General features: G+C 40.6%; 2 protein-coding genes across 4 annotated transcripts; one reads left to right on the forward strand and one right to left on the reverse strand.

Annotated features, from left to right (window-relative positions):
• Positions 1–247: 247 nt before the first annotated feature.
• POMP (proteasome maturation protein) lies at positions 248–8,128 on the forward strand. Its single transcript, XM_066175946.1, has 6 exons — positions 248–333; positions 1,753–1,850; positions 2,634–2,694; positions 4,716–4,817; positions 6,497–6,590; positions 7,635–8,128. Exons 1-6 carry the CDS (start codon positions 331–333, stop codon positions 7,700–7,702), a joined length of 426 nt encoding a protein of 141 aa, XP_066032043.1. The 5' UTR covers positions 248–330; the 3' UTR covers positions 7,703–8,128.
• Positions 8,129–10,476: 2,348 nt separating this feature from the next.
• On the reverse strand, positions 10,477–23,165 carry SLC46A3 (solute carrier family 46 member 3). Of its 3 annotated transcripts, XM_066175943.1 has the most exons (6): positions 23,035–23,165; positions 22,641–22,854; positions 16,686–17,559; positions 16,189–16,272; positions 14,602–14,758; positions 10,477–13,055 (listed from the first exon to the last, which is right to left on the reverse strand). In XM_066175943.1, the coding sequence occupies exons 2-6, from the start codon at positions 22,830–22,832 to the stop codon at positions 12,968–12,970; spliced, it is 1,395 nt and encodes a 464-aa protein (XP_066032040.1). In that variant the 5' UTR covers positions 22,833–22,854; positions 23,035–23,165; the 3' UTR covers positions 10,477–12,967. The 3 variants fall into 3 exon arrangements, with proteins under 3 accessions (XP_066032040.1, XP_066032039.1, XP_066032042.1); XM_066175942.1 differs by lacking the exon at positions 23,035–23,165 and having other exon boundaries at positions 22,641–23,013; XM_066175945.1 differs by lacking the exons at positions 14,602–14,758; positions 23,035–23,165 and having other exon boundaries at positions 22,641–23,013.
• Between the last annotated feature and the right edge of the window lie 1,493 nt (positions 23,166–24,658).

The raw sequence follows: 24,658 nt of genomic DNA on the forward strand, positions 1-24,658 counted from the left end.
CAGCGCCATGGCGTCGTTGACATGGCAGCGCTCGGTCATAGGTTGGATTCGCTGGTCTCATGGGTCTTTTCCAACCTAACTGATTCTGTGCCTCTGTGACCAGCGCGTTCGGCCCCGCGCGTAAGAAAGCCACGGCCAAGGGGGGGCAGACGCCGGGACATGAACCCCTCCCCCCAGGCGGGGCGAGGCGCCGGGACCGCCTTTCACGGCCGCCCCCTCAGCCCCCATCGCCCCGCGCGCCCCGCCCCTCGCGCCGTGACGCACGCGAGGGCGGGGCGGAAGTGAGCGGGCGGTGGCGGCGGAAGTGGCTGCGCGCGTCGGGGGCTCAAGATGGTGAGTGCGGGCAGCGGCGGCGCCGGGGTGGGTGGGGGTGTTCTTGTGCAGGACCGCACCGAGCCGGACCGAATCGGACCTCCCGCCCCGCTGCCCCCGCCGGATCCCCCTCCCCTCGCGGCGTCCCCGGGAACAGCGGGGCCGTGCTGAGTCACGGGGGTCCGGCGCGGCTATGGCGGGCTTCCTTATGGGCGCGGGGGGCCGTGAGGCGCGAAGGGCCAGTGGCGGCTGTGGTTAAAGCCCTTCCCTGGAAGCGGGGCGGGACGGGTCTGCGAGCTCCGGCGGTCCCCAGGCGGTCCCAAGCCTCCCGCAGCCCGCGGCTTCGGCGGCGCAGTTCCCGGGGAGGGAGGTCTCACCTCGGCCCTCCGTGGTGGGCAGCCGGGCGCTGGGCGACTCGAGAGTGTTGCTTGTGTTGCTTCTGGGGAGTGTTTCGTGGTTTCCTCCGTGAGTTTAAATTTGACCTTCTCTCTTGTCACGTCCCCCAGGTACCGTATCTCTTTAGTGATTTCATTTACAGCAGTCTCACAAAGGTCTGGTCAGTGCTGAGTGTGTAAATTGGTAGCTGCTTTATATACATGTAACAACAGACGTGTTAGGACTGTCCTACAGCTCCTATGTTACTGAGAGCTCCCATGTTGGTATATCTTAACTGTAAGCGTGAGTTTTCTCTTGGATCTGACAGTGCTGCTGGGGGAAAGCCTTGGACTGAACTGCTTATCACTCACCTTCCAGAGATTACTGCTGTCATCTTCTGCTGTTTTTTAGACATTGCCCTATTGGTGGAACAATTTTTATGAACAATCCTAAAATCACTACAGTAAATTGGGGTAGGTTGGAGTGAAATTAGTGGCCTGGATTACTAGTAAGCAGTAAGTCTGGGGACTTCTGGTAATCCATTACAAGTTACGGTTGTCATTTGTTCTTTCAGTTAACTGGCACACTAGATTGCTCGAATACACCTTGTCCTCCTTATGGCAGCCTCAAACCATGGCTAAATTAGATCTTGTGTCATTATTGCAGTAAATGAAGGAATGCTTCTTATGTTCAGTCAGCTGTCAGGACTTTCCTCTTTCCTTTCCCTCCCTGCAGCCCAGGGTGGGAACAAACAGGGAGTATATTGTGAGTTTAACTCTATCTGGGGTAACCAGATCCAAAAATGTTGTTAGTACCTTTAGTTTTTATCAGGCTCTCTGAAAGAATTCTATATTAGTGTAGAGTTTACGTTTTTGGGTGCTCGTGTGTGGTTTTGTTTTGCTTCTATTTTAAAGAAACACTGAAGTCTAGGGCTTGTCCAGAAGTACTTTAAGGAGTCTTTGAGCACTTCCTTTCCTTTGGCTGCCCTAATGGCCCATACAAAAGTAGTCTGCTTCTGTTGAAGTAATCCTTTTTTTTTTTTTTTTTTTTTTTTTTTCGTTCCAGAATTCCAGAGGCGCTGCTTCTCTGTTGAAGGATAGTATCTCATTCACAGAAGTTTCAGCTTCAGGGCTGTTTGAAGGTCATGATCTTCTGCGCAGGGGGTAATGCTTTACTTTTGCTTGCTGAATTGTGCCATAGACACTGTTGAGCTTGAGTAAATGCTACATGTTGGCTTTTTACAGAAGTTTCTTGCAGGTCTGTTGCAAACGGGTGTCTGCCTCTGTGATACTGTTCTTTAGAAATGAAACAGCAAAGTATTGTTAATTGTGAAATATCTGATAGTTTTAATGTACATGTATGTAAGTGTGCCATAACACTGTTGGAAATGGTTAATTTCAGCATTGGGACAAACATCAGTAGTAATATAATAAAAATAGTTTGGACTTTGCCATTTTTACATGAGTGCGAAACTTATGTCTCTGTCTTGGGTAATGAATCCAAAATAAGTTCATGGAGTTTAAAATTCCATACAACTGGTATTGGGGGGAAGGTGTGTACAATATTCCATTGCAAAGGCCTGGGGACTTCAAAATAAGATAGAGTGTAACTTGGATATAACTAAATCTGTAATGATTTCATTTATTAGTATTTTCATCTCTTGCTGAAAGGAATCAAGGGAGAAAAACACATTCTGTTTTGTCAAGCATAAAGGATGTTTGAAACTCTTTCTTCTCATAATGCTGTAGTTAGAGGTTTTACTTGCTGCTTCACTATTAGTATTTTTTTTTCTGTAGTTGTGAACAGTTGTGTAGAACAGTTTTTTCTGTTCCTAGTTGTGTGTCTTTGTGGGCTGGTGTTTGTATCTGAGATTGGTTTTGGAATGCAACTTAAAAAAACATACCCCAATTAATTTGAAGTTAATGTCTTTTCTGCTTGTGTTCTAGCTTTACAAGTGTGAAAAATGAATTGTTGCCCAGCCACCCACTGGAGCTGACAGAAAAGAATGTAAGCATAAAATCAAATGTAGCCATCTTCACTCTCAACTAATTACAAAGTTTGAATTAACAGTGTGGTTATCTGGACTGCTTTGTGCAGTAGCAAGTAATGAGCAGGGTCTTTAACCAAATGAAGGTGTTCAACAATAGTAACATTTTATTTATACAAATAGCATTGTCAGCAAGTCTGTTTTAATATTAATCTCTTACTTGGATCTCTTTCCACTTCAAGTGTGTAAGGAGGCTTCCCAGCAGGGACTTGTGTGGTCAGGTTTAGTCATCTGTGTGTGCAGCTGCCAGGGGCACACCTGTCACACCTTGTGAAGGCTGACCCTCCCATTTTGTCTGTAGATTTACCATCTCTCTTCATTTTCAGACTTTCAGCCTCTGAACATGTACCTATTTTTCCATAAATTGCTCAATCCCACCTAGACATTTTATACCTACAGTTTATCATAAGTGTTTGCAGTCTTGTCTGGCTCAGTCATCACTCATGGACCATCACAAGTGGTCTGGGGAAGGAAGAGGGAGGCCAGACTTGCTGGTTGAACTGAATGCCTCTGGTGCCTGTTGTGTCAGTGCAGAAGATAGGATGTATCAAACTGTCCTGGAGCAAAGATGTATTTTGATAGAATGTTCCGAATTGCTAAGTTAAACAGCAGGACAAAGTCTGACTGTAGTGTCTAATATATTCTAATTTTAGCCACTGTTAGTGTTGTCTGGCATTAAAAGGGTGATGTTAAATTTCTGAGCTTATTTATAAATAATATGAGTGTTTCAAAGCTATTTGTCGATTGATTTTTTTAAACTGATTGCTCTAACTTAGTTTTTAACTCTGTTCTTGCAATACAAAACCTGCGTAATTAAAAGATCATATGCTAAAGAGAAAAAATGCACAGAAATATAACAGGCCATGTGATCCCCTAAGAAGTATGTGAGATTTCTATGTTGTTTCTCCCACATTTGGTTAGTTTTTATGCAAGTTTAGGGCCAGTTTAAGAATTATTTTCATGTACTTTTGAATGGGAAAATACTTAAGTTAGCCTGAGGTAGTTATGGTTGCTTTTGCTACTATAAATGTTAAAAAGGTTTTTCAGGTAGCACTGGTAGAAACCAAACGTTTCTGCCATCCAAAAATCCTTATCTCTATAAAATAAAAGAAATTGAAAAATAATGTAACCAGAATTATAAGATTAGGATGAGGCATATAAGTAGTATTTTCTGCTAACTTTTGAAGAACATTCAATACAGATTGTTACAAAGAAAATGCTCGTTATGTCTTTGACATGTATTTTTCTGTTGGTTTTTGAGATCCCTTCTCATACATATGATGTTCTCATAATAACAGGCTTTTGTCATGGTGATGGAGTACAGATTTTAAAATTAGATATTTAAATTTTTTTGGTTATTTAAGTTTAACATTAAGTACAACTTACTTCTTGGTACTCCAGTATACATGAGTGAGCACTTTTTCTTTAAAAATCCTCTATTAAATAGATTTTCTTTGTCTTACTGGTAAGTTTGAGAGCAGCTGCAAAAAATAGGAGTTTTCATTTGCTTTTCAAAATCATAAGGAGTGTAAGTGGTGCTCTGTTTTCCTGATTGATCAGAAAAGAAGTACATTAAGTGTTTTCAAGTAGTCTTTGGTGACTAACTAATGACATTAAATTGGCTTTTGTAATCTTTAAACCAGACTTAGCTTCCTATTCATCCAGAAAAAACTGTAGTAAAGTAATGCAAAACTATACCACTTGGTGGTGTTACATCTCCTGATAATCTAAAATAACAAAATAAAATTTCTGCTACTGATTTGGAATAAAATCCAGCAAAAAAACCGATTTCAGCTTCATAGAACAAATCTTACTGCATCACTCTCTTTCCTGTACTCTTGAGGCATGTTTGATGATATCACTGAATTTTACATACAAATTTATTAAGCAGGTTCTTTTAAGTAGGATGTCATAAATTTTTTCTATGGCTGTACTTTAAAGTAACTTTTTCTAAAATAAAAATCAATACTGTTTGTGACAGTTCCAGTTAAATCAAGATAAAACAAACTTTGCCACTCTGAGAAACATCCAAGGAATCCATGCACCTTTAAAGCTGCAGATGGAATTCAGAGCAGTGAAACAGGTAGGCATTTCTTTCCAACTGGTATAACTTAAGCCATTTGAAAAAATGTTCACCTTGAAACACGCTTTCAGAGGCACATCTTTCTTCGTTGAGATACCTTATGTTTCCAAAAGAAACGAATTCACTGTTAAAATGCTGCTGTTAAAATCGATGAACCAAACGGTGCAATTACTAGTTTTTAGAACAGTCAATATGCTAAAGCCTTTTAGCTGCTGTTCTGTTATTGGTTATTTGGTGAAGTGGTAACTGCTCTAGCTTTGCTGTGGAATAGCTTCCTGTAAGCCTTCAGAGAAAAGCAGGAGGAATTGAGTATTAATTCCTAAAACTGATACTGCGGAATGTGTGACCTTCACGGGAAGGAGTGTCTGCAGCTGTAGGGAAAAGAGACCTAGGGGTCTGAAGCAGGTAGTGATTTGGGAGTAGATGTAGAGGTGATGTGAAATCTGAAGCAGAGAGTTTGCTATGTGCTTATTGTTCCTCAGCCTTTGTTGTAAGATCAAGGGAGGTCTACAGGGAGTTAAGTTCAAAGGTTTTAACTCTTAATTGAGAAGCTGAGTCTGTCTCCTTTTCCTTCTTTTCTTCTAGGATTGAGGGTAGCTGGAGAAAGGGAAACATAGAAAGCTTATTGGTCCTAGTAAACTTTTTTGTCTTCTGAAGGTTTTCAAAGTACTAAGAGTAGGTTTCCAAGTGAGCTAGAGCAGTTTTGTACTCTGAGTGTTGAGATGCTACTAAACCATAGTGAGCTGCATTAAGCTTGGCAGAAGTTACTGGTCCTGAAGATGTGAAAGTCAGGATGTGAGATACAAAAACATCCCTTGGTCTCAGCTGTGCTGTCGTGAGGAATCTTCTTCCTAACTAACATTAGCACATTGCAGAGCATGAGGGAGGTGAGGATATCCTGTTAGTCTGTCTCCAGAGGTGGTTTTGGGAGATGGGTGGGGAAATACGGTGATCAGGAGGTTTTCCACTTCCAGATTCATGTTGGGTATACAAGTTTTCTTGTGGTTTAACTGATGTATCTCTAGTAGTAGTGAATGAATTCTCAGAATATTTATGCTCTGAAATCTGTGTGCCACTTGAAAACTTTTTTGGAAATCCTGTGAGTGAAGGGTACTCAGAAGACTGTTGAAAGTAACTGAGAGTGACTTGAAGCTTAAGAATTGGTTGGGATTGGAGACATAATTATGATTTAGATTAATTAAAAGTAGGATTATGTTTGAATGTGAAAGTCAATATAGCGCTTTCACCTGCATTCCTGACCTGTCAGAGATGTAGAAGGACTAGAATGTAGTTTCCAAACTCTACAGTATACATCAGTTGCCCAGTACTGACCTCAGAGTGTGGAGGTTTGCAGTGAACCTCCCCAACTTCATGTGAGAGGAGCTTTACAGAGGAGGCAGAAAGTACATTGTTATTTTTCAAAGTGCAGTATTTGCTGTACTACCTAGACTTCAGTGAAAACTAAAAATCTATTAGAAGGCTATTCTTTTCAAACAGGTAACCAAAAGATGGTGGTGTTTGTGTGTCTTTGTGTGCCAGTAGTTCTCTTATTCCAGCGTTGTTTTTTCTGCCTGTTGACTTTTCTCAGTCACTTCAGACTGAGAAATCCAAATATGAAATGAACCCTTTCTATTTCAGACTTGTAGAAACTTGAACTCTTGCTTGAACTTTTTTTACAGGTGCAGCGTCTACCATTTCTTCACAGCTCAAACATGGCAATGGATATTTTGAGGGGAAATGATGAATCCATTGGTTTTGAGGATATCCTTAATGGTAAACACATTTTGGCTTTAATGTTATGGAAACGTTTAAAGGTAAAATGTGGGAGCTGTGAAGTTCTTTGCCGCTACTGAACAAGAGAATTAAACTCCCAAAATACAAAGAACTAAATTAAATCCTAAAAGCAAAGAAGCACTGAGGAAGGAGAAATAAAGCAAAGAAGCACTGGGGAAGGGGAAATAAATGTAATTCAGCTGGACTAGATAATTTTGTTTTCTCTGGAGGAATCAGAGGCATTAATATGTCTTATTTATATGGAAGGAAAACATGATTAATGCACCCATAAAGAAAAGTGTATTTCTTCCAAACAGTCAGAAGATGTGTTCTGGCCCTGGGTTGGTTTTTACCTTTGGGTTTATTTGTTTGTTTGTTTTTTAATTTTAAAATTTTTTGGTTTTTTGTATGGAAAAGAAGTTCATACTGTCAGTATTGGTGTCTCTTGGTCCTCTGCACGTTCCTTGGTAGCCTTTGAGTACGGTGGCTAATGTCAACCATACTTTACAGAATGGAAGAAATCTCAGAGATATTTACAGGTGTAGAATTTCTGTGAAACTAGGCGGTTGGGTGGAGAGGAGAAACCAGGAGTTTGACCCAGCTAGCAGAAGGGAGGACTGTGAATTCCTGCTGTGCAGAGAAGTTGTGCTGGAAAGAAGTGTAGGGCAACTAGGGAGAAAAACTTAAGTCAGACTTGAGTTTTCTCAAACACTTAACTTGTAGTGTAATCCCTTTGAGATTCAGGCAGTTGGGAGTCTGTGCTTATGCAGAACTGGTTGGTTTTACTTGAAATGTGTGTGTGTCCTTAAGACAAGCTGTTCTACAATATATGTGTTTGTTCTCTGTTGAGTGCTTTGGATAGAGGTTTTTGAGATATTTTACTGATTTACAGGTTTACAGATCTGCACTCTGCAACACTGTCAAAAATGAGTCAAGTTACTGTTGCACTAAGCATTATAATGAAAAGAGAGGTTCACTTTATTAGTTGTTGTTGGTCTTTATAGCGTGGTAAAGTCTTCATGCTATCAACTTTTCTTTTTCCAGATCCTTCCCAGAGTGAGATTATGGGAGAACCACACATGATGATGGAGCACAAGCTGGGTTTATTGTAACAAAATATACTTCACAAAAATGTTTTGTGTGTGTCTTTCTAGCGCAGATCTAAGTACATGGTACTAAATTGACACTCACAGTGTTAAGCAGACCTAGTTATCACTTGCCTTCCTTAATGAAAAGGCACATTAAATGTTTAAAGTCTATAAATTGTTCTGTGCTTGTTATCAATCATACAAATGTCCTGTAACTTGGTAGTTTAAATAATGCCTTTTCATAAACTGCTCAGGACAATAGCTTCTTAAATATGGAAATGCTATATATGTATGCAAGAAATTCAAAAATACCCAGGCATTTTAAAACTGACTACTGTAGTAAATGCATTTAATGGGGGAAGAGGAAGGTATTTTCCGTTGCATAACTCTTTGTTCATGAAAATTTCCATACACTTTTTAAACTATTGAATAAAAGTTTGCTATAAATGCTGTTGCGTTCCAAAATATATTTATTCCTAAATCAAGAATCTCTCACCTGTGACCCAGTGTTGTTTAAAGGTCTTTAACTTCAGCATTGCCAGTTACATACATTGTATCCCTCTTCTGACAGCTATTATGAATGACCTATTAAGCTTTTGTGTAGAATTGGAAATATTGCTGTAAGAATAGGGTTAAAGGTCTAGATTTTTTCATGTGTGTGCTTGAGAGGGTATTTTGGTTCCCGAAAGTAGAAGCAAGTTCCGCTTGGGGTTTAAAGAGATGTTTTAAAATCTGTTTGAACGTAATCCAAAAGAGCACTCCCAGATCTAAGTATTTTAGTATAAGGAAAGAATGCAGAATTATGAAAGTAACTAATAAAACTGCTGCAGTAAGAACATGAGGATATGGTGGCACAAATACAGAAATAATTATTTGTGGGTTTACAAAAATCAGGTCTTAATTAAGAAAGAATGAGAGGTTTATACTTAAATACATCTTTTAAAGGAGCAGACCACTGGAAGGGTTTTTGCATGCCTGAGTGGTTTTATTTATTAAATTCAGGGTTGTAACAACTATTTCTGGTGTCATACATGTGTATATGTTGTATCAATCCTGCAAGGCAGCTAATACAGTGTGGCATATCAAGAAGTTTGTGGTTCAAAAAATTATTATCTATTGTCAGATATTAAGAACTTGAAACAGAATTTCGAAAACAGGAACTGTCTTTATTCAGCAGGTTTAAATGACTTGGTTAAATGTAATTAGTGTTCTGTTGTAGATAATTTTAGCAGGAATGTTGCTATAAACCTCTTTTCACAACTGCAAATATCCCTTGTGCTTTTCAGTGGACTTATAGCTACTACAAATTCCCTGTGTGGGCCAAAGCCTCTAGCTTCTGTTCTGTAAATTTGATAGAGCTTTTATGTGCAAAACATTGCAGCATTTTGGAAACATTGGGATGATAGTATGACTCACTTTAGTGGTGGTCTTATTTGGTTTTGTATTTAAACTTGTTTCATTTAAGGAGTGCAGCTTCTAAAATTTTCTTTTACTTGAGATTTGTAAAGATTAGAGACTTGTGCTATGCAGTACAAGCTGTTTAATTTGTTGGGTTTTTTTTCCTTAGGGAGGTTAAGCAGAGGACCAGTAAATTGAACATGCAAGTGTAGACCTACTCACATTTCTGTTTTCTACAGCTGTCCTCGTCCTCCTGTGAGCTGATAGTCTTTATTAAATATCAGAGTTGGCTGCTGTTTTATAATTGACAAGTTCCTCTGCAGCTTTGTGTAAAGCAGAACTAAACTGTTGTTATAAAGCAAGCTTGGGGTTCAGTAGGCTTTGTACTGCTCCAGGCTCAGGCCAGAAAAGCTGAGGGATTACATTGCCAGGCCTGGGAGAAGTTAAAGGTGCTGGCATGGATTTTTAGGAGGTCTGCCATCTTACCAACACTGTTCAAGAACACAGGGAGCCATCCAACCATCGGTCACTGGTACATTACAGCTCCCCACTTCAGAGTACTGAGCTGGTTGGCCTTTCCCAGTGTTGCCTGAAAGATAGATGCTGTTGCATCTGAGCAAAACGGTATTAAGGCAAGTAATTTACTAGAGTTTCTCATTAGTGCAGTGTAAAACCAGAAGAAGATTAGTATACTTTGTCATAATCTTGGGTGAGATCAAGCCATATTCAGAGCCAGGAAGTTGCATTGTTCATTATGTCTGTAAGGAAGCTAATCCTAGGGGTTAGCCAGGCTGGAAAGCAAATAGTATGTGTAAGAGGCCCATGTGAGAACTTATGCTGTTAGTAGAGAAAAGGGAGTCAAGCAGAACTGAGGCAAAAAGCTTTTGAGGTAAAAAGGAAGGGTTTCATTTTCTCAGTGCTGCAGGCAGTTGGGCTGTGGACTGGGCTTTCTGCCCCAGCCCATTCTTTCCATTTTGTATAAGCCTCATTCTGTAAAGCAGGTGCTGCACGTTGCAGCAAGTAAGTGGGGTGTGCTGGGCACTGGACCTGGGACAGATCTGGCCTGGGTAAGGGGAGGAAGGCACTTCCAGCTCTGCTGCTCTGGAAGGTGAGACACAAGCCCCCACCCTGGCTTCTTGCAGGTGGCAGTGCTGTCCCTACTCTACAGCTCCCCACCTCCTCACGGTGCCAATGTTCTGGGCAGCATCCTTTCCTCTCCCCAGGCACAGGAGGGAAACAAAAGCACATCTTCCTGCTCTGCTGTTAGTTTGTTATGACCATAAAAAATAGATGGTACCATAGTTCTGCTCCTGTTTACACCAGCAATCCTCTATCAGTCACGCCATTGGCCATTTGTCAAAATAAAATTTAAAAGCACAAGAACTACACATGCAACAGAATTTAAAAAACAAGCTTTATTATTATTATGTCAAAATAATTTGTATTTATACACAAATAAAGAAATTATTATACACTTAGAAGATTTTGCTTTAATAATCTGATGCATATTAATACTTGGTTCCTCAGCTTGCACCATGTGAGGCATTTTAAAAACACAGTTCATATCCTCCATGTGTTTTGACCTAAATTTATAGCTAGTTCTAAATGTCCCATCTACCAGAAGTACTTTGCTCACAGCAAGTACTTTGTGCAGTTAAATCATAACAAAGCCATTCCTGAGGTGTATGTGCTTGTCCCCAGTTGGACTGACACAGCACCACTGTGGAAGTGGCTCCCTTTGTTGAGAGCTGAGTGCCGGAAGAGGTGTGCACTGAAGAAAAGCAAGTGAAGGTACACACCTCTTCTGCATTTGCTTTTTTTATTACCAGGCAGTTTTGTGTGCAATAGTTAATTTCAAAAAGCCTTACATAACTGCATAGTGAAGAGGCAAGGAAGACAATGTAATGTTTGTGCTAAAATCCTTTACATCAGTGTTTTCTTAATCTCTCTACAAGTACTCATTATGTTTTGGACTCACTGGTTATTGTAGAACTCAGCTCATGTTTCCAACAAGTTGGCGGTAGCTTGGGCACCTCAAAGGCATTAAGCAGTTTTATTTTCTGGCTCTTGTCTAAACTACTGAGAAAATACTAATGATCTTTAATTGGCAACATCAGTCTTGGGAGTTTGGGATAAAGTGTTAAGAGCTGCCTAGAGGTGTTAGCACATGCCCTCTGGCCTGGATAAATGGCCCTGTTCTCACCTGTGATGAGCAGATAGTAGTCTCCTGAATATTGCAAGCTCTCCCTTTAAGTTATTGGAACCCTCTTCCAGGCTTCTCTGTGATCATGATACATAACTTGGAAAGAATGAAATTGTTCAGTTATAAAGGATCTATAAAAGTATCATCATAATTTGGTATTACTATTTTTTTGGTGGAGTACCACTGAGAAGTTCTGCAGGAGTCTGTTCAGAGGATGGGTATCAGTGGCTGTAAGCAGCTCATCAATTATACAGCACATGCTATATCTGTCTGCATTTTTATCCGATGCTGTGTGCATGTGAAGTCATTGTAGTTGCTTTCTTAGAGGTTTCATTCTCTAAATGGCAACCACTTTACATTGTTTTGCTTTTTCCACCTGATCTGTTTTGGGGAAAAAGAGTCACGCACAACGCACAATGTTGAGAGATCAGAACAGTATTGGCTGCCAAACTCTTAACAAAATCAACAGATGGGAGTGGTCCTTAACATGGTGTTATCTTCACACTTCTGCTGTGCTATGCATTCCAGAACCTAATACTCAGGATAATTTCCACTTAAAGATCTTAAGGGAAAGGGTAAGGAGTCAGTGCTGAAACTGATTCCTAAGTTGGGCAGTCTCACCAGTTAGCACTGGGGCCCTGGGCATGTCACTTGGCCTCTGTTAATTTTTTATGCAAGAGAGAGGATAGTATCTATTATGGAAGGACGTTTTTAATAGCATTTGTAAAGTGCTTTGAAGATTAGAAGTGCTGTTCAAGTGCTCATAAATTAAGCTGCATTCATTGCAAGATGATTAGATTCATGATTCTGATTTTGTCACCTCATTTCAGGGTTGTTAAAAAAAATAAAGATCTACAGATAAATGCTATCATAGCTTTTCACTAAAAGAAACATTTAAGCCAAGTAACTAGAAAACAAAAAGTATCTCTGGGACAAAACAGAGATGCAGTCCTTAATATATGGAAAATGATAAATGTGCAATATGGCCTCTGCAAAATGCAGGTTTTGACTGAACTTCACACTCTGCAAGATGGAAATTTTCTGACAGTCCTGTGTGAAAATCCATTTCAAGAACTAAGTCACAGGCAAGGTCCACACATCTTATGTTAAACTTACACAAACACCCTGCTAGCTGCAGAACAGCAAGTGTACTTACTGCAGGTGTAAGTACTGCCTCCAGTTTGCTTTCTGGAGCAAAAAACTATTTTTTAGTTTAGTAATTTTAGACAGTTTGGGGGCTTCACTGTTAAAACAGGCCTTTCATGATGTACACAGTGGACCACATCCTCAGCTGGCACAAGCTGTAACGGCTTCAACAGAATTGCCAGCATCCTCTGGGCTGCTAAGCTTATCTCGTCACCCAATTTACAGTGATACAAGATGTATCACAGTCCACAGCTGATATTCTCAAACTTGAGAAGGGGTAAGTGGAAAAAGTATCATCCTACCATCTTTCTTCCTTCACGCTGAAGCAGCATTAATCTCACTTGCCAGCCTATTTCCATAGTTAAGAGCTAGTTTTAGTCAAATGCTAAAAAGAGACTGGGTATTGAGTGGTACCAATTTAGTGCTTATTGCTGCAGGGCCACTTGGAGATTGTGTTGTGTTATCTCTGTGGTTTCTGTGTGACATAATGATCTCTGCCACTGCATGTCAGATTAGAAATCCCGGGTATGTGGATCCTTTGTTCAACTATCAGCACTCTCTATGCTGGATACTTCTTCAGGTACCAGCAGAGCCAAGTCCTCCCCATTCCAGCTTGTGCACAGAAGCCAGCTGAAAGACAGACATAAGGCAGGTACCTTTAGCTGAGATAGTTCAGTATAGCATGCTGATTCAGCACCAACAAACACAGGATGAGCCATCCTTGGTGGCACAAAGCTGGTGATGCGTCTTAGTAAACAAAAGGAATGACACTATTTCTCCTAATTACACAAGTCAGACAATATCATTACTGCTGCCTTTGAGCACAGTGCTAAACTACTCTGCCTGTTGCACACTGGAACACCTACCCTTTCTGCTCTCCAATTGTAACACTGCATGACACTCTAAAAAGAAAGGTGCAGAGAAAGGGTATTCAAAGGGTCAGATACCTGAAACTAGTAACAGAAGGTAAAGAAAAATAACTTCCAGAAATTCATGGTGATGTACTACAGTATTGATTGCAAGATGGACTGATGGTAAATATCTGTTACCCTTTCTGCAGTAGAGTTTGTTTTCTTAATAGACACTCTCTACTTACACTGAACTAAACTAAAGATAATATTTTCTAGAACAAGTATTTACTGTGCCCTTGTTTATATAACTGAATTTCTCAATTATTTTATTACTTTACTGGAAAGCTTCAATTCCCTCAGGTCTAAGACCCATCACTACCTTAAATTAGCATTAGTATAGCCTCTCTGTAAAGACTGTGTAAAGAATTATACTGAAGCAGGAAGAGACTTGAAATTATGTGAAATGTTCTAAATCTGCAGCATTATCACTGCACCTATTTAAATCTTAAAATGCAGCTGATGCAGAGATAAAAGGTGACTGAGGTGAAGTCTAAGTATTAGGAAAAAATATACAAGTCTCCAGCCACCCTCTGAAGAAAGACATCTTTCCCCCCAACTGTAAATCTAATTAAAAGTGATTCTTCTGCCATTTAAATTTTTGTTTCAGCATCCTAAAAAGAAGTAATTTTTACTGGAAATAATGTAAAGTGATCTTTGCTTTATGAGTACTCATGAACAGTATTTCACTGTCTGTATCACTACATGGTCACTAGATATGATTAGACACAACTGCTATAGAGGCCTATTTTTTAATCATGTTTAGAGGTTTATTCTTTTGGGCTTTAAAATCTTATACAGATTTTAATGGCACTTGGTCACAAGGTACCCATGACCAAAGACCAGGACAGGTAGCTTTCCATTAAACCCAATGGGTGACTGTCATGTTTATAACCCTCATTAGCATCTAGAAGAGCTCGGATTGCAAAATGAATCTCATGCCTTTCACGTAATCCGTGGGAAAGGCTTTCCAGGAAGAAAGACCATGTAAAGGTCTCAAACCAAGGGAAGGCACATGTGCAGCCAAGGGTATGGTGTATCCCACTGGCAGTACATTCAGGATAGGCTTCAGTTTAGGGGAAATTCACAGCACAGAGCTGAGGGAAGGTAGCTGGATCAGGGAAAAGGTGTGAAGCCAGAGCCACTACAGCACACTAGCAGATAGGAAAGTTTGAGAACTACCGCACTAAATTATTCAGCTTCAATTCATGTCAAAATAGACATTACTGGCAAAGGCAGTCAGAAGAACCTTCCTGATCCATACTTACCACAGGACAGACAGTGGAATTAGACAAAGGCCTGCCGATAGGAGGAAGCTAAAGCCTGAAAACCATGCAACAGTAGTCGCATAGAGAATATTAAAAACTGAAATTGACATAGTGCCGGTCACAACTTCTAAACAGGCAATACAAGCAAACACAGCACCTGCCAAAAATAAATGGGCAAATTACAAACAAAACAAAATAAAACAAAATCTCTTCAAAATACTGAAATTTTTAAACATGGTTCAAAAGATACATCTGTTGACAGTATTTTTGCAAGCATGCAAGTTACAAGCACTAGAGGATCATACTTTGCTATGAACGTGTCTTCTGTGGCAACTTCTACAAAATGCTACTTCTTCTAAATGAACAAAAAAACCAACAAATAAACAACACATTTTGTTGATGGAAACTGTTTTTCTCTACCATTATTCTGTCACCATGCCTACTTTCTTGAATTTTAACCTGTTCATCCTCACTACCTGTGTTGTGCACATCTCCATCCTTTACCCCTTCCAGTTCTTCATTCCTCTTTTCCCTTTCTTGTTTCTTCCTTCTCTAATCCTCACTCTTACATGTGGAAAAGACTGATTCATCAAGGACTGCTGGTTCAGCTTAAAACTGCCTTCTCATTTTTGGAAAGAAACAAACAACATTTTCTGGACTGAACTACCCTTTGGGTTGGCAGTCTATCCCATCAGTGTCTTGTTGAACGGATTTTCCCAAGCTGCATTCATAGTCACAGGACCATAACCAAAATCACACTAGGTAAGCAGAAAAGCATGACAAGAGGCAATCTAATTCCTGCATCAAACTACTCAAGCCAAAGACCTGAAGAATGCAAAGAAACTCAATACCAGAGGTGTATTTCAGCACTGCTAGTACAAAGAGATCTTTGTTTTAGTGTAGGAAGATTAATCTTTCAAAAAATAAAACAATTCAGGAAAATATTTCTAGAAAGTAAGTATTTCCCAAAATCTAGAAAATACACACTCCCCAAAAGCAAAATATGGGATAACAGAGACATATTTTGAGGCCTAACATGCTTTTTTCTGTGTTCTATAAGGAAAGTACTTCGAGAAGTACTATGTTACGTTTCTTGGGACATGCTTATAAGCCACAGGCCTGAAGTTGGGTTCCTGCTCCATAGCTGAGGACCCAAGTCTGTTTCCAAGTGCTATGAAGATTGACCACCTACTGCTTACCTTTCTAAATTAGTAATGAGAAATTGACTAAAAAATAGGAGCATATCTTTCTCTGCATGCCAAAATCTTGTGTATGTAGAAGCCCTTGTGAAATCACACTTGTGTAAATCTCGAGCATTCTTCTGCTTCAAGTTCCCCATGGTCTTTAATTTAAGAACAGTATTTTGTTTGAAAGTTGAAACTTGCAGTAGTTTTTAACACAATGTTGTTTATATTAAATTCAGAACCAAAAGCCCTTAATGTCAAGACACAGGCTCATATTATACAGAACTTGAAAGAAAAGCAATCTTAAAACACCAATACAGATCTGTTTGTTTAAAGGTAATCTTTGTGCATCTCTGTTCTGAAGCACCGTATTACTTTATTGTTTAAAAACAACTTCACTTACCCTGTTCACCAGGGAGAACCACTTTTGACAGCATGGATCGGAGAACAGGTATAGGCATAAAGCAGAACAAAGACGGCACTCTCACTGTAAAGCAGCCAGGAGACATTGAAGTAATTAAAATCCAGGATTTCACAAATATATTGCAACTGTATTAGTGATATACTTTTGAGCACTTAGTTCCCCTAATAGTAAAAGGCAACAGAAAAGTCAGACTAGATGTGCACTGAGACACAATTATCCAAGAACAGTGAAATTAATAAATCAAATATATTTTTACGGTACTAAAACAAAATCATAAGCAAGTAATTCCATTGTTTCTCCATACAGTACATCTTTTAACCAAATCCTAGATCAGTCTGATCAACTGTTTATATTTTACCTCTCTATGACCCTTTCAAGGTTGTAAGTGCAGTATCCAACACCTGCATTCACTACAGATAACACAGCAATATTTTTATATACATTGCTGACCATGGAATGACTGATGCTGAACTCACCTAAAAACATGAGCAGGGTCGTTTTGGCAAAGGCAGCCATGATCATTCCTCCAATGTAAGAAAACATCCCGATAAAGACAATATAAATGTCTTTGAGACATTTGGAAAATAAGTAAACTCCTAAAAAGCTGGTCAGCGAGACAGAAGTGAATGCAGCTGCTCCGTATCCAATGTATACTTCATTCCAGCAGAGCGGCTCATCCAGTTCATACAGTGTAAAAAGCGAAGTCCCACCCAGCAGAGTACACAAGTAAGTCATAAATGTAAAAAGTAACACAATTATTAAAATTCTCTTTTTATAAGGGGCAGTTTTAAAAAGCATGTACACTCCAGAAAATGTCTCCCTAAGAAGTTCTTTCCAGGGTACAGGTGCTTCATGATGCAATTGAGATATGCCTGCAGTGTTTTCCAGAAAAAATACAATATAGATGATATTAATGACATGGAGCAGAGATGCTATCACAAATGTCCATGCAAAGCCTATTTCTCTTAGAAAGTAGCCAGATGAGAGTCCTGCCAATCCAGATACAACTCCAAAAATCAAATCCACTACAGCTATTCGTGTTGTTTTCTGCTTCTCATCATGACACTCCTCTGCTATGTAAGCAAAGCCTCCTCCAAGGAAAGTTGCTATGCTCCCAAACATTCCAGTAATAAATGCAACTGCAAATAGGACAGAGAGTGACAAGGAAAAATATGATATTGCAGTGAAGCTAATACCAGAAATCAAAGCTCCCATTGATGGTAAAACTAAAGACATTTTGTGTCCCTGGCGATCCCCATTAGCTACAATGACAAAGGCAACTGTAAGGCTGGGAATGGCCCTAGTTAAGTCCAACTGCATATTAAAAACAGAGGCTTTTTCTTGAACTTCCTGCAAAGAGAAAATAAAAATAATTGTAAATACTGTAATACATTGGGGAAAAAAAACCTGTAGCAATATTACATACATAATTATTAGTATGCAATATAATGCATATCACTGTACATGTTTATAGATTTTAAATTATACTATTATAAAACATTATACGTGCAATGTAATTTTATAAGATTATATGACATTATGACATACTAGGCTATAATAAAATATATTGCATATTCAGACTTTTGTAATTTGATCTTCAATACTCCTCAAACATTCCCTGTTACATTTGAACCCAAAACTTAAATGCTTAAGACACAGTCCTCCTAGTACTGTTGACAGAGAAGTTTCACTGCAGACAAGAGAACAATCCTTTTGAATTTCCAAGAGCTGTAAGTATCTTTAACTGCATATAGGGTATGGCAAAAGGGCACTGGGCTATTTTAATACTGCTCAGAAATCAGTAGTAAGCTAGTCATCGATTAAGGAACACACCCCATGCTTCCTCCTCACAGGACATCATTTTCACTCCCAAATAATTCTACTGAGGGGGTTACAAGAAACAATTCATTAACTAGAGCACACTATGCAAGTAAACGGATCACAATTTGCTCTAACATCCCACTGTACAATCTTACTACTACTACTACTACAAACAACAGTAACAACCAAAAATGTGAAATACATCTTTAAATATTATACTGACTCACAGGTATGTGAATTAATGGATTTTGCAAACACTGTAAAGCTCTGGGTTCAGAAATTGCCCAAATCAATGATGTCTCTACAGATATACCAGAGCAGGTAGTCACATAAGGAACAGCAGCTAACACTACAAAAAATAAACTGTAAACACCCATTATGGGGAAAAATTCAGAGCTCTTTTTAACAGATGTATAAAAATCAAATGTAACTGAAAAACACCCATTTAACAGAGCATGAATGGCTGCAGAAAAAAGAACTAAACAATGTTGAATTTTAAAAAAAAAATTGTTATGAAGCCAGCTGCTAAAGGACACTCAGCAAGCTAATTCAGATCTTGTTTTTAATGCATAGATGCAGACCTGACAAGCGAACAGCCACAACAGCCCTTTCAAAAACAACCTCATCAGACAGAAGAACCACCTGTTCAGACAGCAGGGGAAAAGGAAGCAACTTTATTCATACAAACCCTTTATACTAGCTAAGACAAAGTTTCAGATACAGAGAGTGAAGTCTGCTGAAAGTCTTCTTGGAGTTTTCTGAGGCATAACACTGATGTGGGAGGCATTGTGCTCTTCAATCAGCAACAGGTACAGTTGTGCAAGTCTGCCCACACCCTCCTCAGCCTGTATTCAAGCCATATATACTCCAGGTTTCAGGCGTCTCCTCTGTAGCTAACCTAATCCTAACTGAGTTGCATCCAAAATGACGAAAATGCCCTAAAACTTACAGGAATGTACTTTGGGCAATTTTAAAAGCTGCTGAATGCTTTATAAATTAATATTTATATTTAAAGGCAGAGACCACGAATTTCTAGTTCAATCTTCTCCTTTGCTTACAAGATACCAGGTTTATTACAAGAGAAAAATTCAACTGATCCTGAGGTTCTCAAGGAAAGCCTTTAAGATCTCCAGCACTCTCAAGTCTTTTGCTTCCTTCCCTTATGGTATCTCACTGCCTTAGCATTCATGACATCCTGTCCAGTGACCTGAAGTGCTGTCATTCTGGAAGGGTCAAAACCATGAAGACTGAACAAACTGAGATGGAGAATGTTATTCTGATCTTTAACTCCTCTGCTGCTGACAAAGAGAACTCTGTATAGTTGCAGACATCGCTTCTTTATTAGGATTGTTTTGTTCAAAGACATGAGCATCAAACAAATGCTACTACATTAAAAATAAAATTAAATGTTTAATGTATCATCTCAACCCACATTAACCACATAATAAAATATTATTGCCAGACCACAATGAAGTGCAAATTTGAAAGAATGAAAAAAAACCCCCAAACTTGGGTGTCCTTGTTTTGGAAGAAGTTGTGCAACACAAAAAAACATGGCTACACGTCCAGATACCACACATGACCATGAACTTGCTGAGATTAAAAAAAAAAAAAAATATGTGTACTGAAAAGAAGACTACAGATATAATTACAGGAAAAATCCATTTAGAGTGTAAGGCGTGCAACTGCCCACTCTATGGTTTTATAAAGTCAAAGGAAAAAGAATGTAGAAAATGACAGGTCAAACCTTCAGCTGCTTTAACATCACATAACTCCATTAAATAATCAATGGAACTGCATATATTTGAAGAGAAAGGTCTAGTCTTTTAATCTGCAAATTCACTCTGAAAAATTACAGTGGACAGAAATAGATATTACAATCACCTATTTCAAAATTAAAAGAACAAAAATGAAGAAGCAAGTAACTTATATAAGGATTAAATTAAGAGAGAAGTGCAGCCCCTGAGACTGAACAATATAAAGGACATGATAAACTCACAAGCTCATAACATAAAATATTACTGACTAGCAAGGGGAAATGAATGGATTGGATAATAAATCAATGAGATGATAAACACTGTTTAATGATTAATAATATAGCTCTTTCTGAGATATTAAAAAAGGATTATCCAAGTCACTCATCAGAATGCCTCAGTTTATATTCAAATTACCTTTAAACTCACTTTATTGTAAGATGACTATGTTTTTCAAATTGTAAAAAATAATTAAATTCTGCAAAGACTAACAATTTTGAACAATATTCTACCTTTTATGCAGTCTCCAAGTGATTTTTGTCTTCACCCTTTTTACATTTTGTTTTGAAATAGATGAGATTAGTATAAAGCATCTTCATGCTCAGAACATAAGGAGTGAATTTACACTAAATTAACTGTTGAGAAAGATGTTCTTTTAAACATTACTGCCAAACAGGGCCTTACAGCAAAAGTTACATCTATAAACCTAATTCAGTTAGGAAGGTCTTGGAAAATCTAGAACACCTACTTCACGCTTCCTCGAGAAAGTGTTTGGAATAATAGTACTGGATCTGGTCTTTGGCCCATACACAGGACTATTACTCAGCACAAAGGCCCATTTACACCTAAATAAATGCGTGGTTTTGAGCACTGAAATTGTTATGCTATGGTAACTAGTGTGGTATAAAAATGCAGCCAGGCATCCAGACAAGAGTGTATTTGTTCAAAAGCTCATGCCCTGCTGGCAATCACTGAAATGCAGGGAATGGAAATTTGGCAGGAAAGGGAAACTAAGAAGTTCTGTTGGCCATTATTCAACCTCTGTCTTGAAGGACTCATGTTCTCAAATATCAAATTAACTATAATTTGTAAACAAAAGACCTGTAAAGTGTGAATATGCCATCATATCAGAGATACCACCTAAACTTCAGCTGAAATTAAGCACTCTGCTTCAGTGTTTTGCAAAAAGAAATATGAAGTCTTGTATCTTGAACCATAGGTGATGGCAATTTTAAAATCAGGTTGAATTCGAGAGTGTTGCTAAATGCAAAGACATATTTGAAATGTACATTTCTTGGTGGCCTCTGCAGCTAGAATTGTATGCTTAGAGCAAACACAGCATCAAATGGGGAGCTAATACCAAAGAAAACACTTTTTGGGAGTAACATATAAGCATTACTCCAATAATAACTGGTAATTACCCCCATGGATCAGCCCAGAAGCCATGCTGGACCACAATTCTATTGACTTTTTTACTTTCACATTCTTTCTACTAAGACCAGCTTCTGTCACATGACAAAGAACTTATGCCACACTTAAAGTCCTGAATTATTTCTTTGATCACCTTCACTGGAAGCATGTACCATTAACAATCTCACTTTGTATGTCAAATGAGGCAGATAAACTCAGGCGTTCAGTCTTGCATGTGAGAGATTGAAATATGGGATGTGAGCAAAAATTTTCAAGTACCACCTTTTCAGCAGTGTAAGGGAATGCCAGATGACTGTTTCTGTACCCCCAACTTCTGTGTAATTTATACGGTGAATCATTTACTTTTCTGACCCTATACTGGTTTCATCTTTCACTTTATCCAACCCAACTGCCAGTGTTGTTGACAAGTATGGCAATATTGCACCCCTTCTGAAAATAAATTCCCTCTGCTATTCCCACGTTACAACAGAAATCATGTGGACACTGAGTGTACCAGAGCAGTGTACTGCTTCAGAAAAAAAAAAAACAACATTCAAAAAGCAACAACCCCAAAACAAGAGATGAGCCTACTGTTGAATCAACGCCCCACTCAAATCCATAACCTGTAACTGCAGAACTGCGAGATACAACACATGGGGTGAGAGGGAAAGGGAGATGGAAAACGACCATCTCTTCTGCTGGCAGCTAACAGTTAGCTCTGTTTAAGTGTAGCATTAAAACTGCACTGGAAGTGCAATGGAAGAGGTACCAGTCAACAACTAGCTATCCAGCACACTGAACTACGGAAAAGTGCTAAAAATGTAACCGACCATGGGATCTTGTCATCTTGATGTCCTTGTATTGCAGTAAGGCAGACTAGTACTCTGAATAGCAAACCATCAACTGTATTTGATCACGCAAGGATCAGTTAATTTTTTTTCCATGTTCTAAAACGACAACAGTTTCTATTTTAATTTCCCCTGTTCCTCGTTCTTGTAATTACTCTGAAATACACGTATTTTAAGCTAGATCTCATTCCTCAAAATTACAGGACATTTGCTAAACTTCACGTGGTTACAAAGAAGACAACGGGTGACTCACAAGCACAACATGCACAATGGTCGTGAGAGGAGGAGCCTCCAGCTGTACCCGCGGTAATGTCAGCTAAATGCTAATTTGGTCCCCAATTCTCTCAGACGATTTTCAACTCCCGCTAAAATACAAATTTGTCCCAGTATCTTCCTGGAAACAGATCTTTGTCTCTAAAGCATTATCACTACGTACAGCGTAACATTAGAGCGAGGAGACAGTGAAGTGAGAGCAGGTCACAGAACTACGGCTTTCCAGAGAATTAAAGCTCAAGGTTACAAAACAGGATGTTTTACTGAGGCAGCACCTCCTGGCTGCAAGTTTATTTACAATTATTATTCCTCCCCCGCCACTTGCCTTCTGTTTGATATAAGCCGGGCTGCTTTTATTCTGCTCGCAGTGACTGACATTGCTGTCGCTCACGAAAGTGGAGTTGTACTCCTGCTCCCACAGCCGCCGGTAGATGAACTGCTGCACCAGCGGGGTCGTCAGGGAAAACGCAAAAATATAGATGAAAATGACGGGCTCCACGCACAGAACCTTCCTCATTTCTGGGTCTGGGCTTCAAACCCTGCGCCAGGAAACAAACCGCAAGCGCTCAGGAGGAGAAAGCGAAATGCCCGAGCGGCAGCCGGCAAGCTGACAGCCCCACGCACGGGGGGGGGAGGCTCCACCAGCCCGGGTCCCGGAGCGCAGCAGCCCCGGCTGCGCCCCCGCCCCGCCGCCCCCCGCCGGGCTGTCCCCTGCGTACCGGCCCCGTCCCGCAGTGCCGTGACACCGGGAGGCGGGATGGGGGCGGCCGCGTCCCTCAGCGGAGGCGTGTCCCCGGCCGCGCCATCGCCGCCCCCCCGGTCGCGGCCGCCGAGAGGACGAGGCCGGGTGTCGCCATCTCGGCCCGGTGTCTCTATGTGCGCCCGCGGGCGGGGCGCTGCGGCGGGCGGGGCTGCGGCCCGGCGGCGGAGCGGGGTCCCTGTGCCCGCGGGTGTCACCGCCGCGGTGCTTGTCCCCACACCGGGGACGCGGGGGGCACCTGCCAGAGGTCAGGACACATCAGCACCCTGGCGATTTCAGCACCGCGCCGCCCGCCGCCGCTCAGCGCTGCCCGGGCCCGCGGCCTGTTCGGGCTGCGTACACAACGAGGATCTGCGTGATCAGCGGCATCGCTGGCCTCGATTAGCACCGCGACCCCCGCCTGGAGCTCAGCCTGCACAGGGGCGAGGCGGCCGAAGAGGAACCCGCGGCGTGCTGCTCCTCCGTGCTGCCGTGCGCTCCGCTCCCCGCTGACATAGCTTAGAGGTTTTATTATAGCTGCTCCCCTTCCGTGTGCTCTCGGCTTGTCAGCGTGTGTAAAAGCAACATTTGTTAGCCACCAGCTGGTCTCTCAATGGAATCATAAAGTTGTGTAGGTTGGATAAGACCTCTAATATCATGAAGCCTAACCATTAACCCAGCACTGCCAGGGAGAGACACATATCGCTCTCTCTGGGTCTGGCATAGCTGGTGCTGAGTGCCAGGGGAAAGGCCTCGTGTCCCTGTTGGAACAGCTCCTGGGGCACATGTTGCATTTCCACATGAAAGGTGGTGCTGGTGCGGAGCCACAGTTTTGCGGTTTAGATATGGTCTCTGCCCACCCTGATGTACAAGCATGCGCAGCCCGGAGAGCACACAGCTCGGCACTGTCTTCCCAAGACAACACCGAGTCGCGATTCTGGCCTTGTCACAGGTGCAAGGAGAGGTGACATGGCTGGGGAGTCCCAAAGGACCACCTTTCAATCCTAAATGCTGGTTCTCTATCACAAGTCCCTGCAAAAGGTCCCTTTTGCTAAAAGCGCATGAGAACTTCAAAGTTTCCTTGATGTATTTGCTCTCTTAGAATAAGAATGGCAGTTTAGAAACTTCATGAAAATTGAGTTCCTTGATAAAAGTGATTTGAAGACATGGGTCATATGATCTTGAGTAATGCTTTAACTTGCTCACTGCCATGTGATGTGTCATTCAGTCCCAAATTTAGGGACAACACTGGCTTGTCAAGTGTCTCTTAGCATAGGATCAACCTAGCGTACAAGCTCAATGGCCTTGATCATTTACTTGAGTTACTTTGGCCTAGCATATCGGCTTGCTCACAGAGGCACACAGGCAGACTGATTAAAAAAAAGTGCTACCCTGGCATGATATCAGCTTGTAGAGAGTGGTGTCCTTTTACTCAGCCTGTCCAAGTCCAAAGTCTGGCTTATCCTGTGACAGCATTTTGATTATCACAAGGTAAAGCCAAAACAATCTCGTGAGGCTGCCAGGTGAGAGGGGCTGTTCAGGTCACTCATCCAGCTGTTAGCATTTATTTGAGCAGTGTGAAGAAGGGATTTTAAGCCTGTTGA

Source organism: Chamaea fasciata, unplaced genomic scaffold (assembly GCF_029207755.1).
Source record: "Chamaea fasciata isolate MVZ Bird 193981 ecotype frontalis unplaced genomic scaffold, bChaFas1.0.hap1 SCAF_2, whole genome shotgun sequence".
NCBI classification, from domain to species: Eukaryota; Metazoa; Chordata; class Aves; order Passeriformes; family Sylviidae; genus Chamaea; species Chamaea fasciata.

Bases quoted from the DNA above. Each gene is read 5' to 3' on its own strand.
- SLC46A3 (XM_066175943.1), bottom strand. From the start codon at position 22,832: ATGAGGAAGGTTCTGTGCGTGGAGCCCGTCATTTTCATCTATATTTTT. The intron at 16,273-16,685 runs GTGAGTTCAGCA...GCTGCTTTACAG, and splicing joins GACCCTGCTCATGTTTTTAG to TGAGAGTGCCGTCTTTGTTC. The intron at 14,759-16,188 runs GTAAGTGAAGTT...TATTTTTGGCAG, and splicing joins GGTTCTCCCTGGTGAACAGG to GTGCTGTGTTTGCTTGTATT.
- POMP (XM_066175946.1), top strand. The intron at 2,695-4,715 runs GTAAGCATAAAA...TGTTTGTGACAG, and splicing joins TGGAGCTGACAGAAAAGAAT to TTCCAGTTAAATCAAGATAA. The intron at 4,818-6,496 runs GTAGGCATTTCT...CTTTTTTTACAG, and splicing joins AATTCAGAGCAGTGAAACAG to GTGCAGCGTCTACCATTTCT.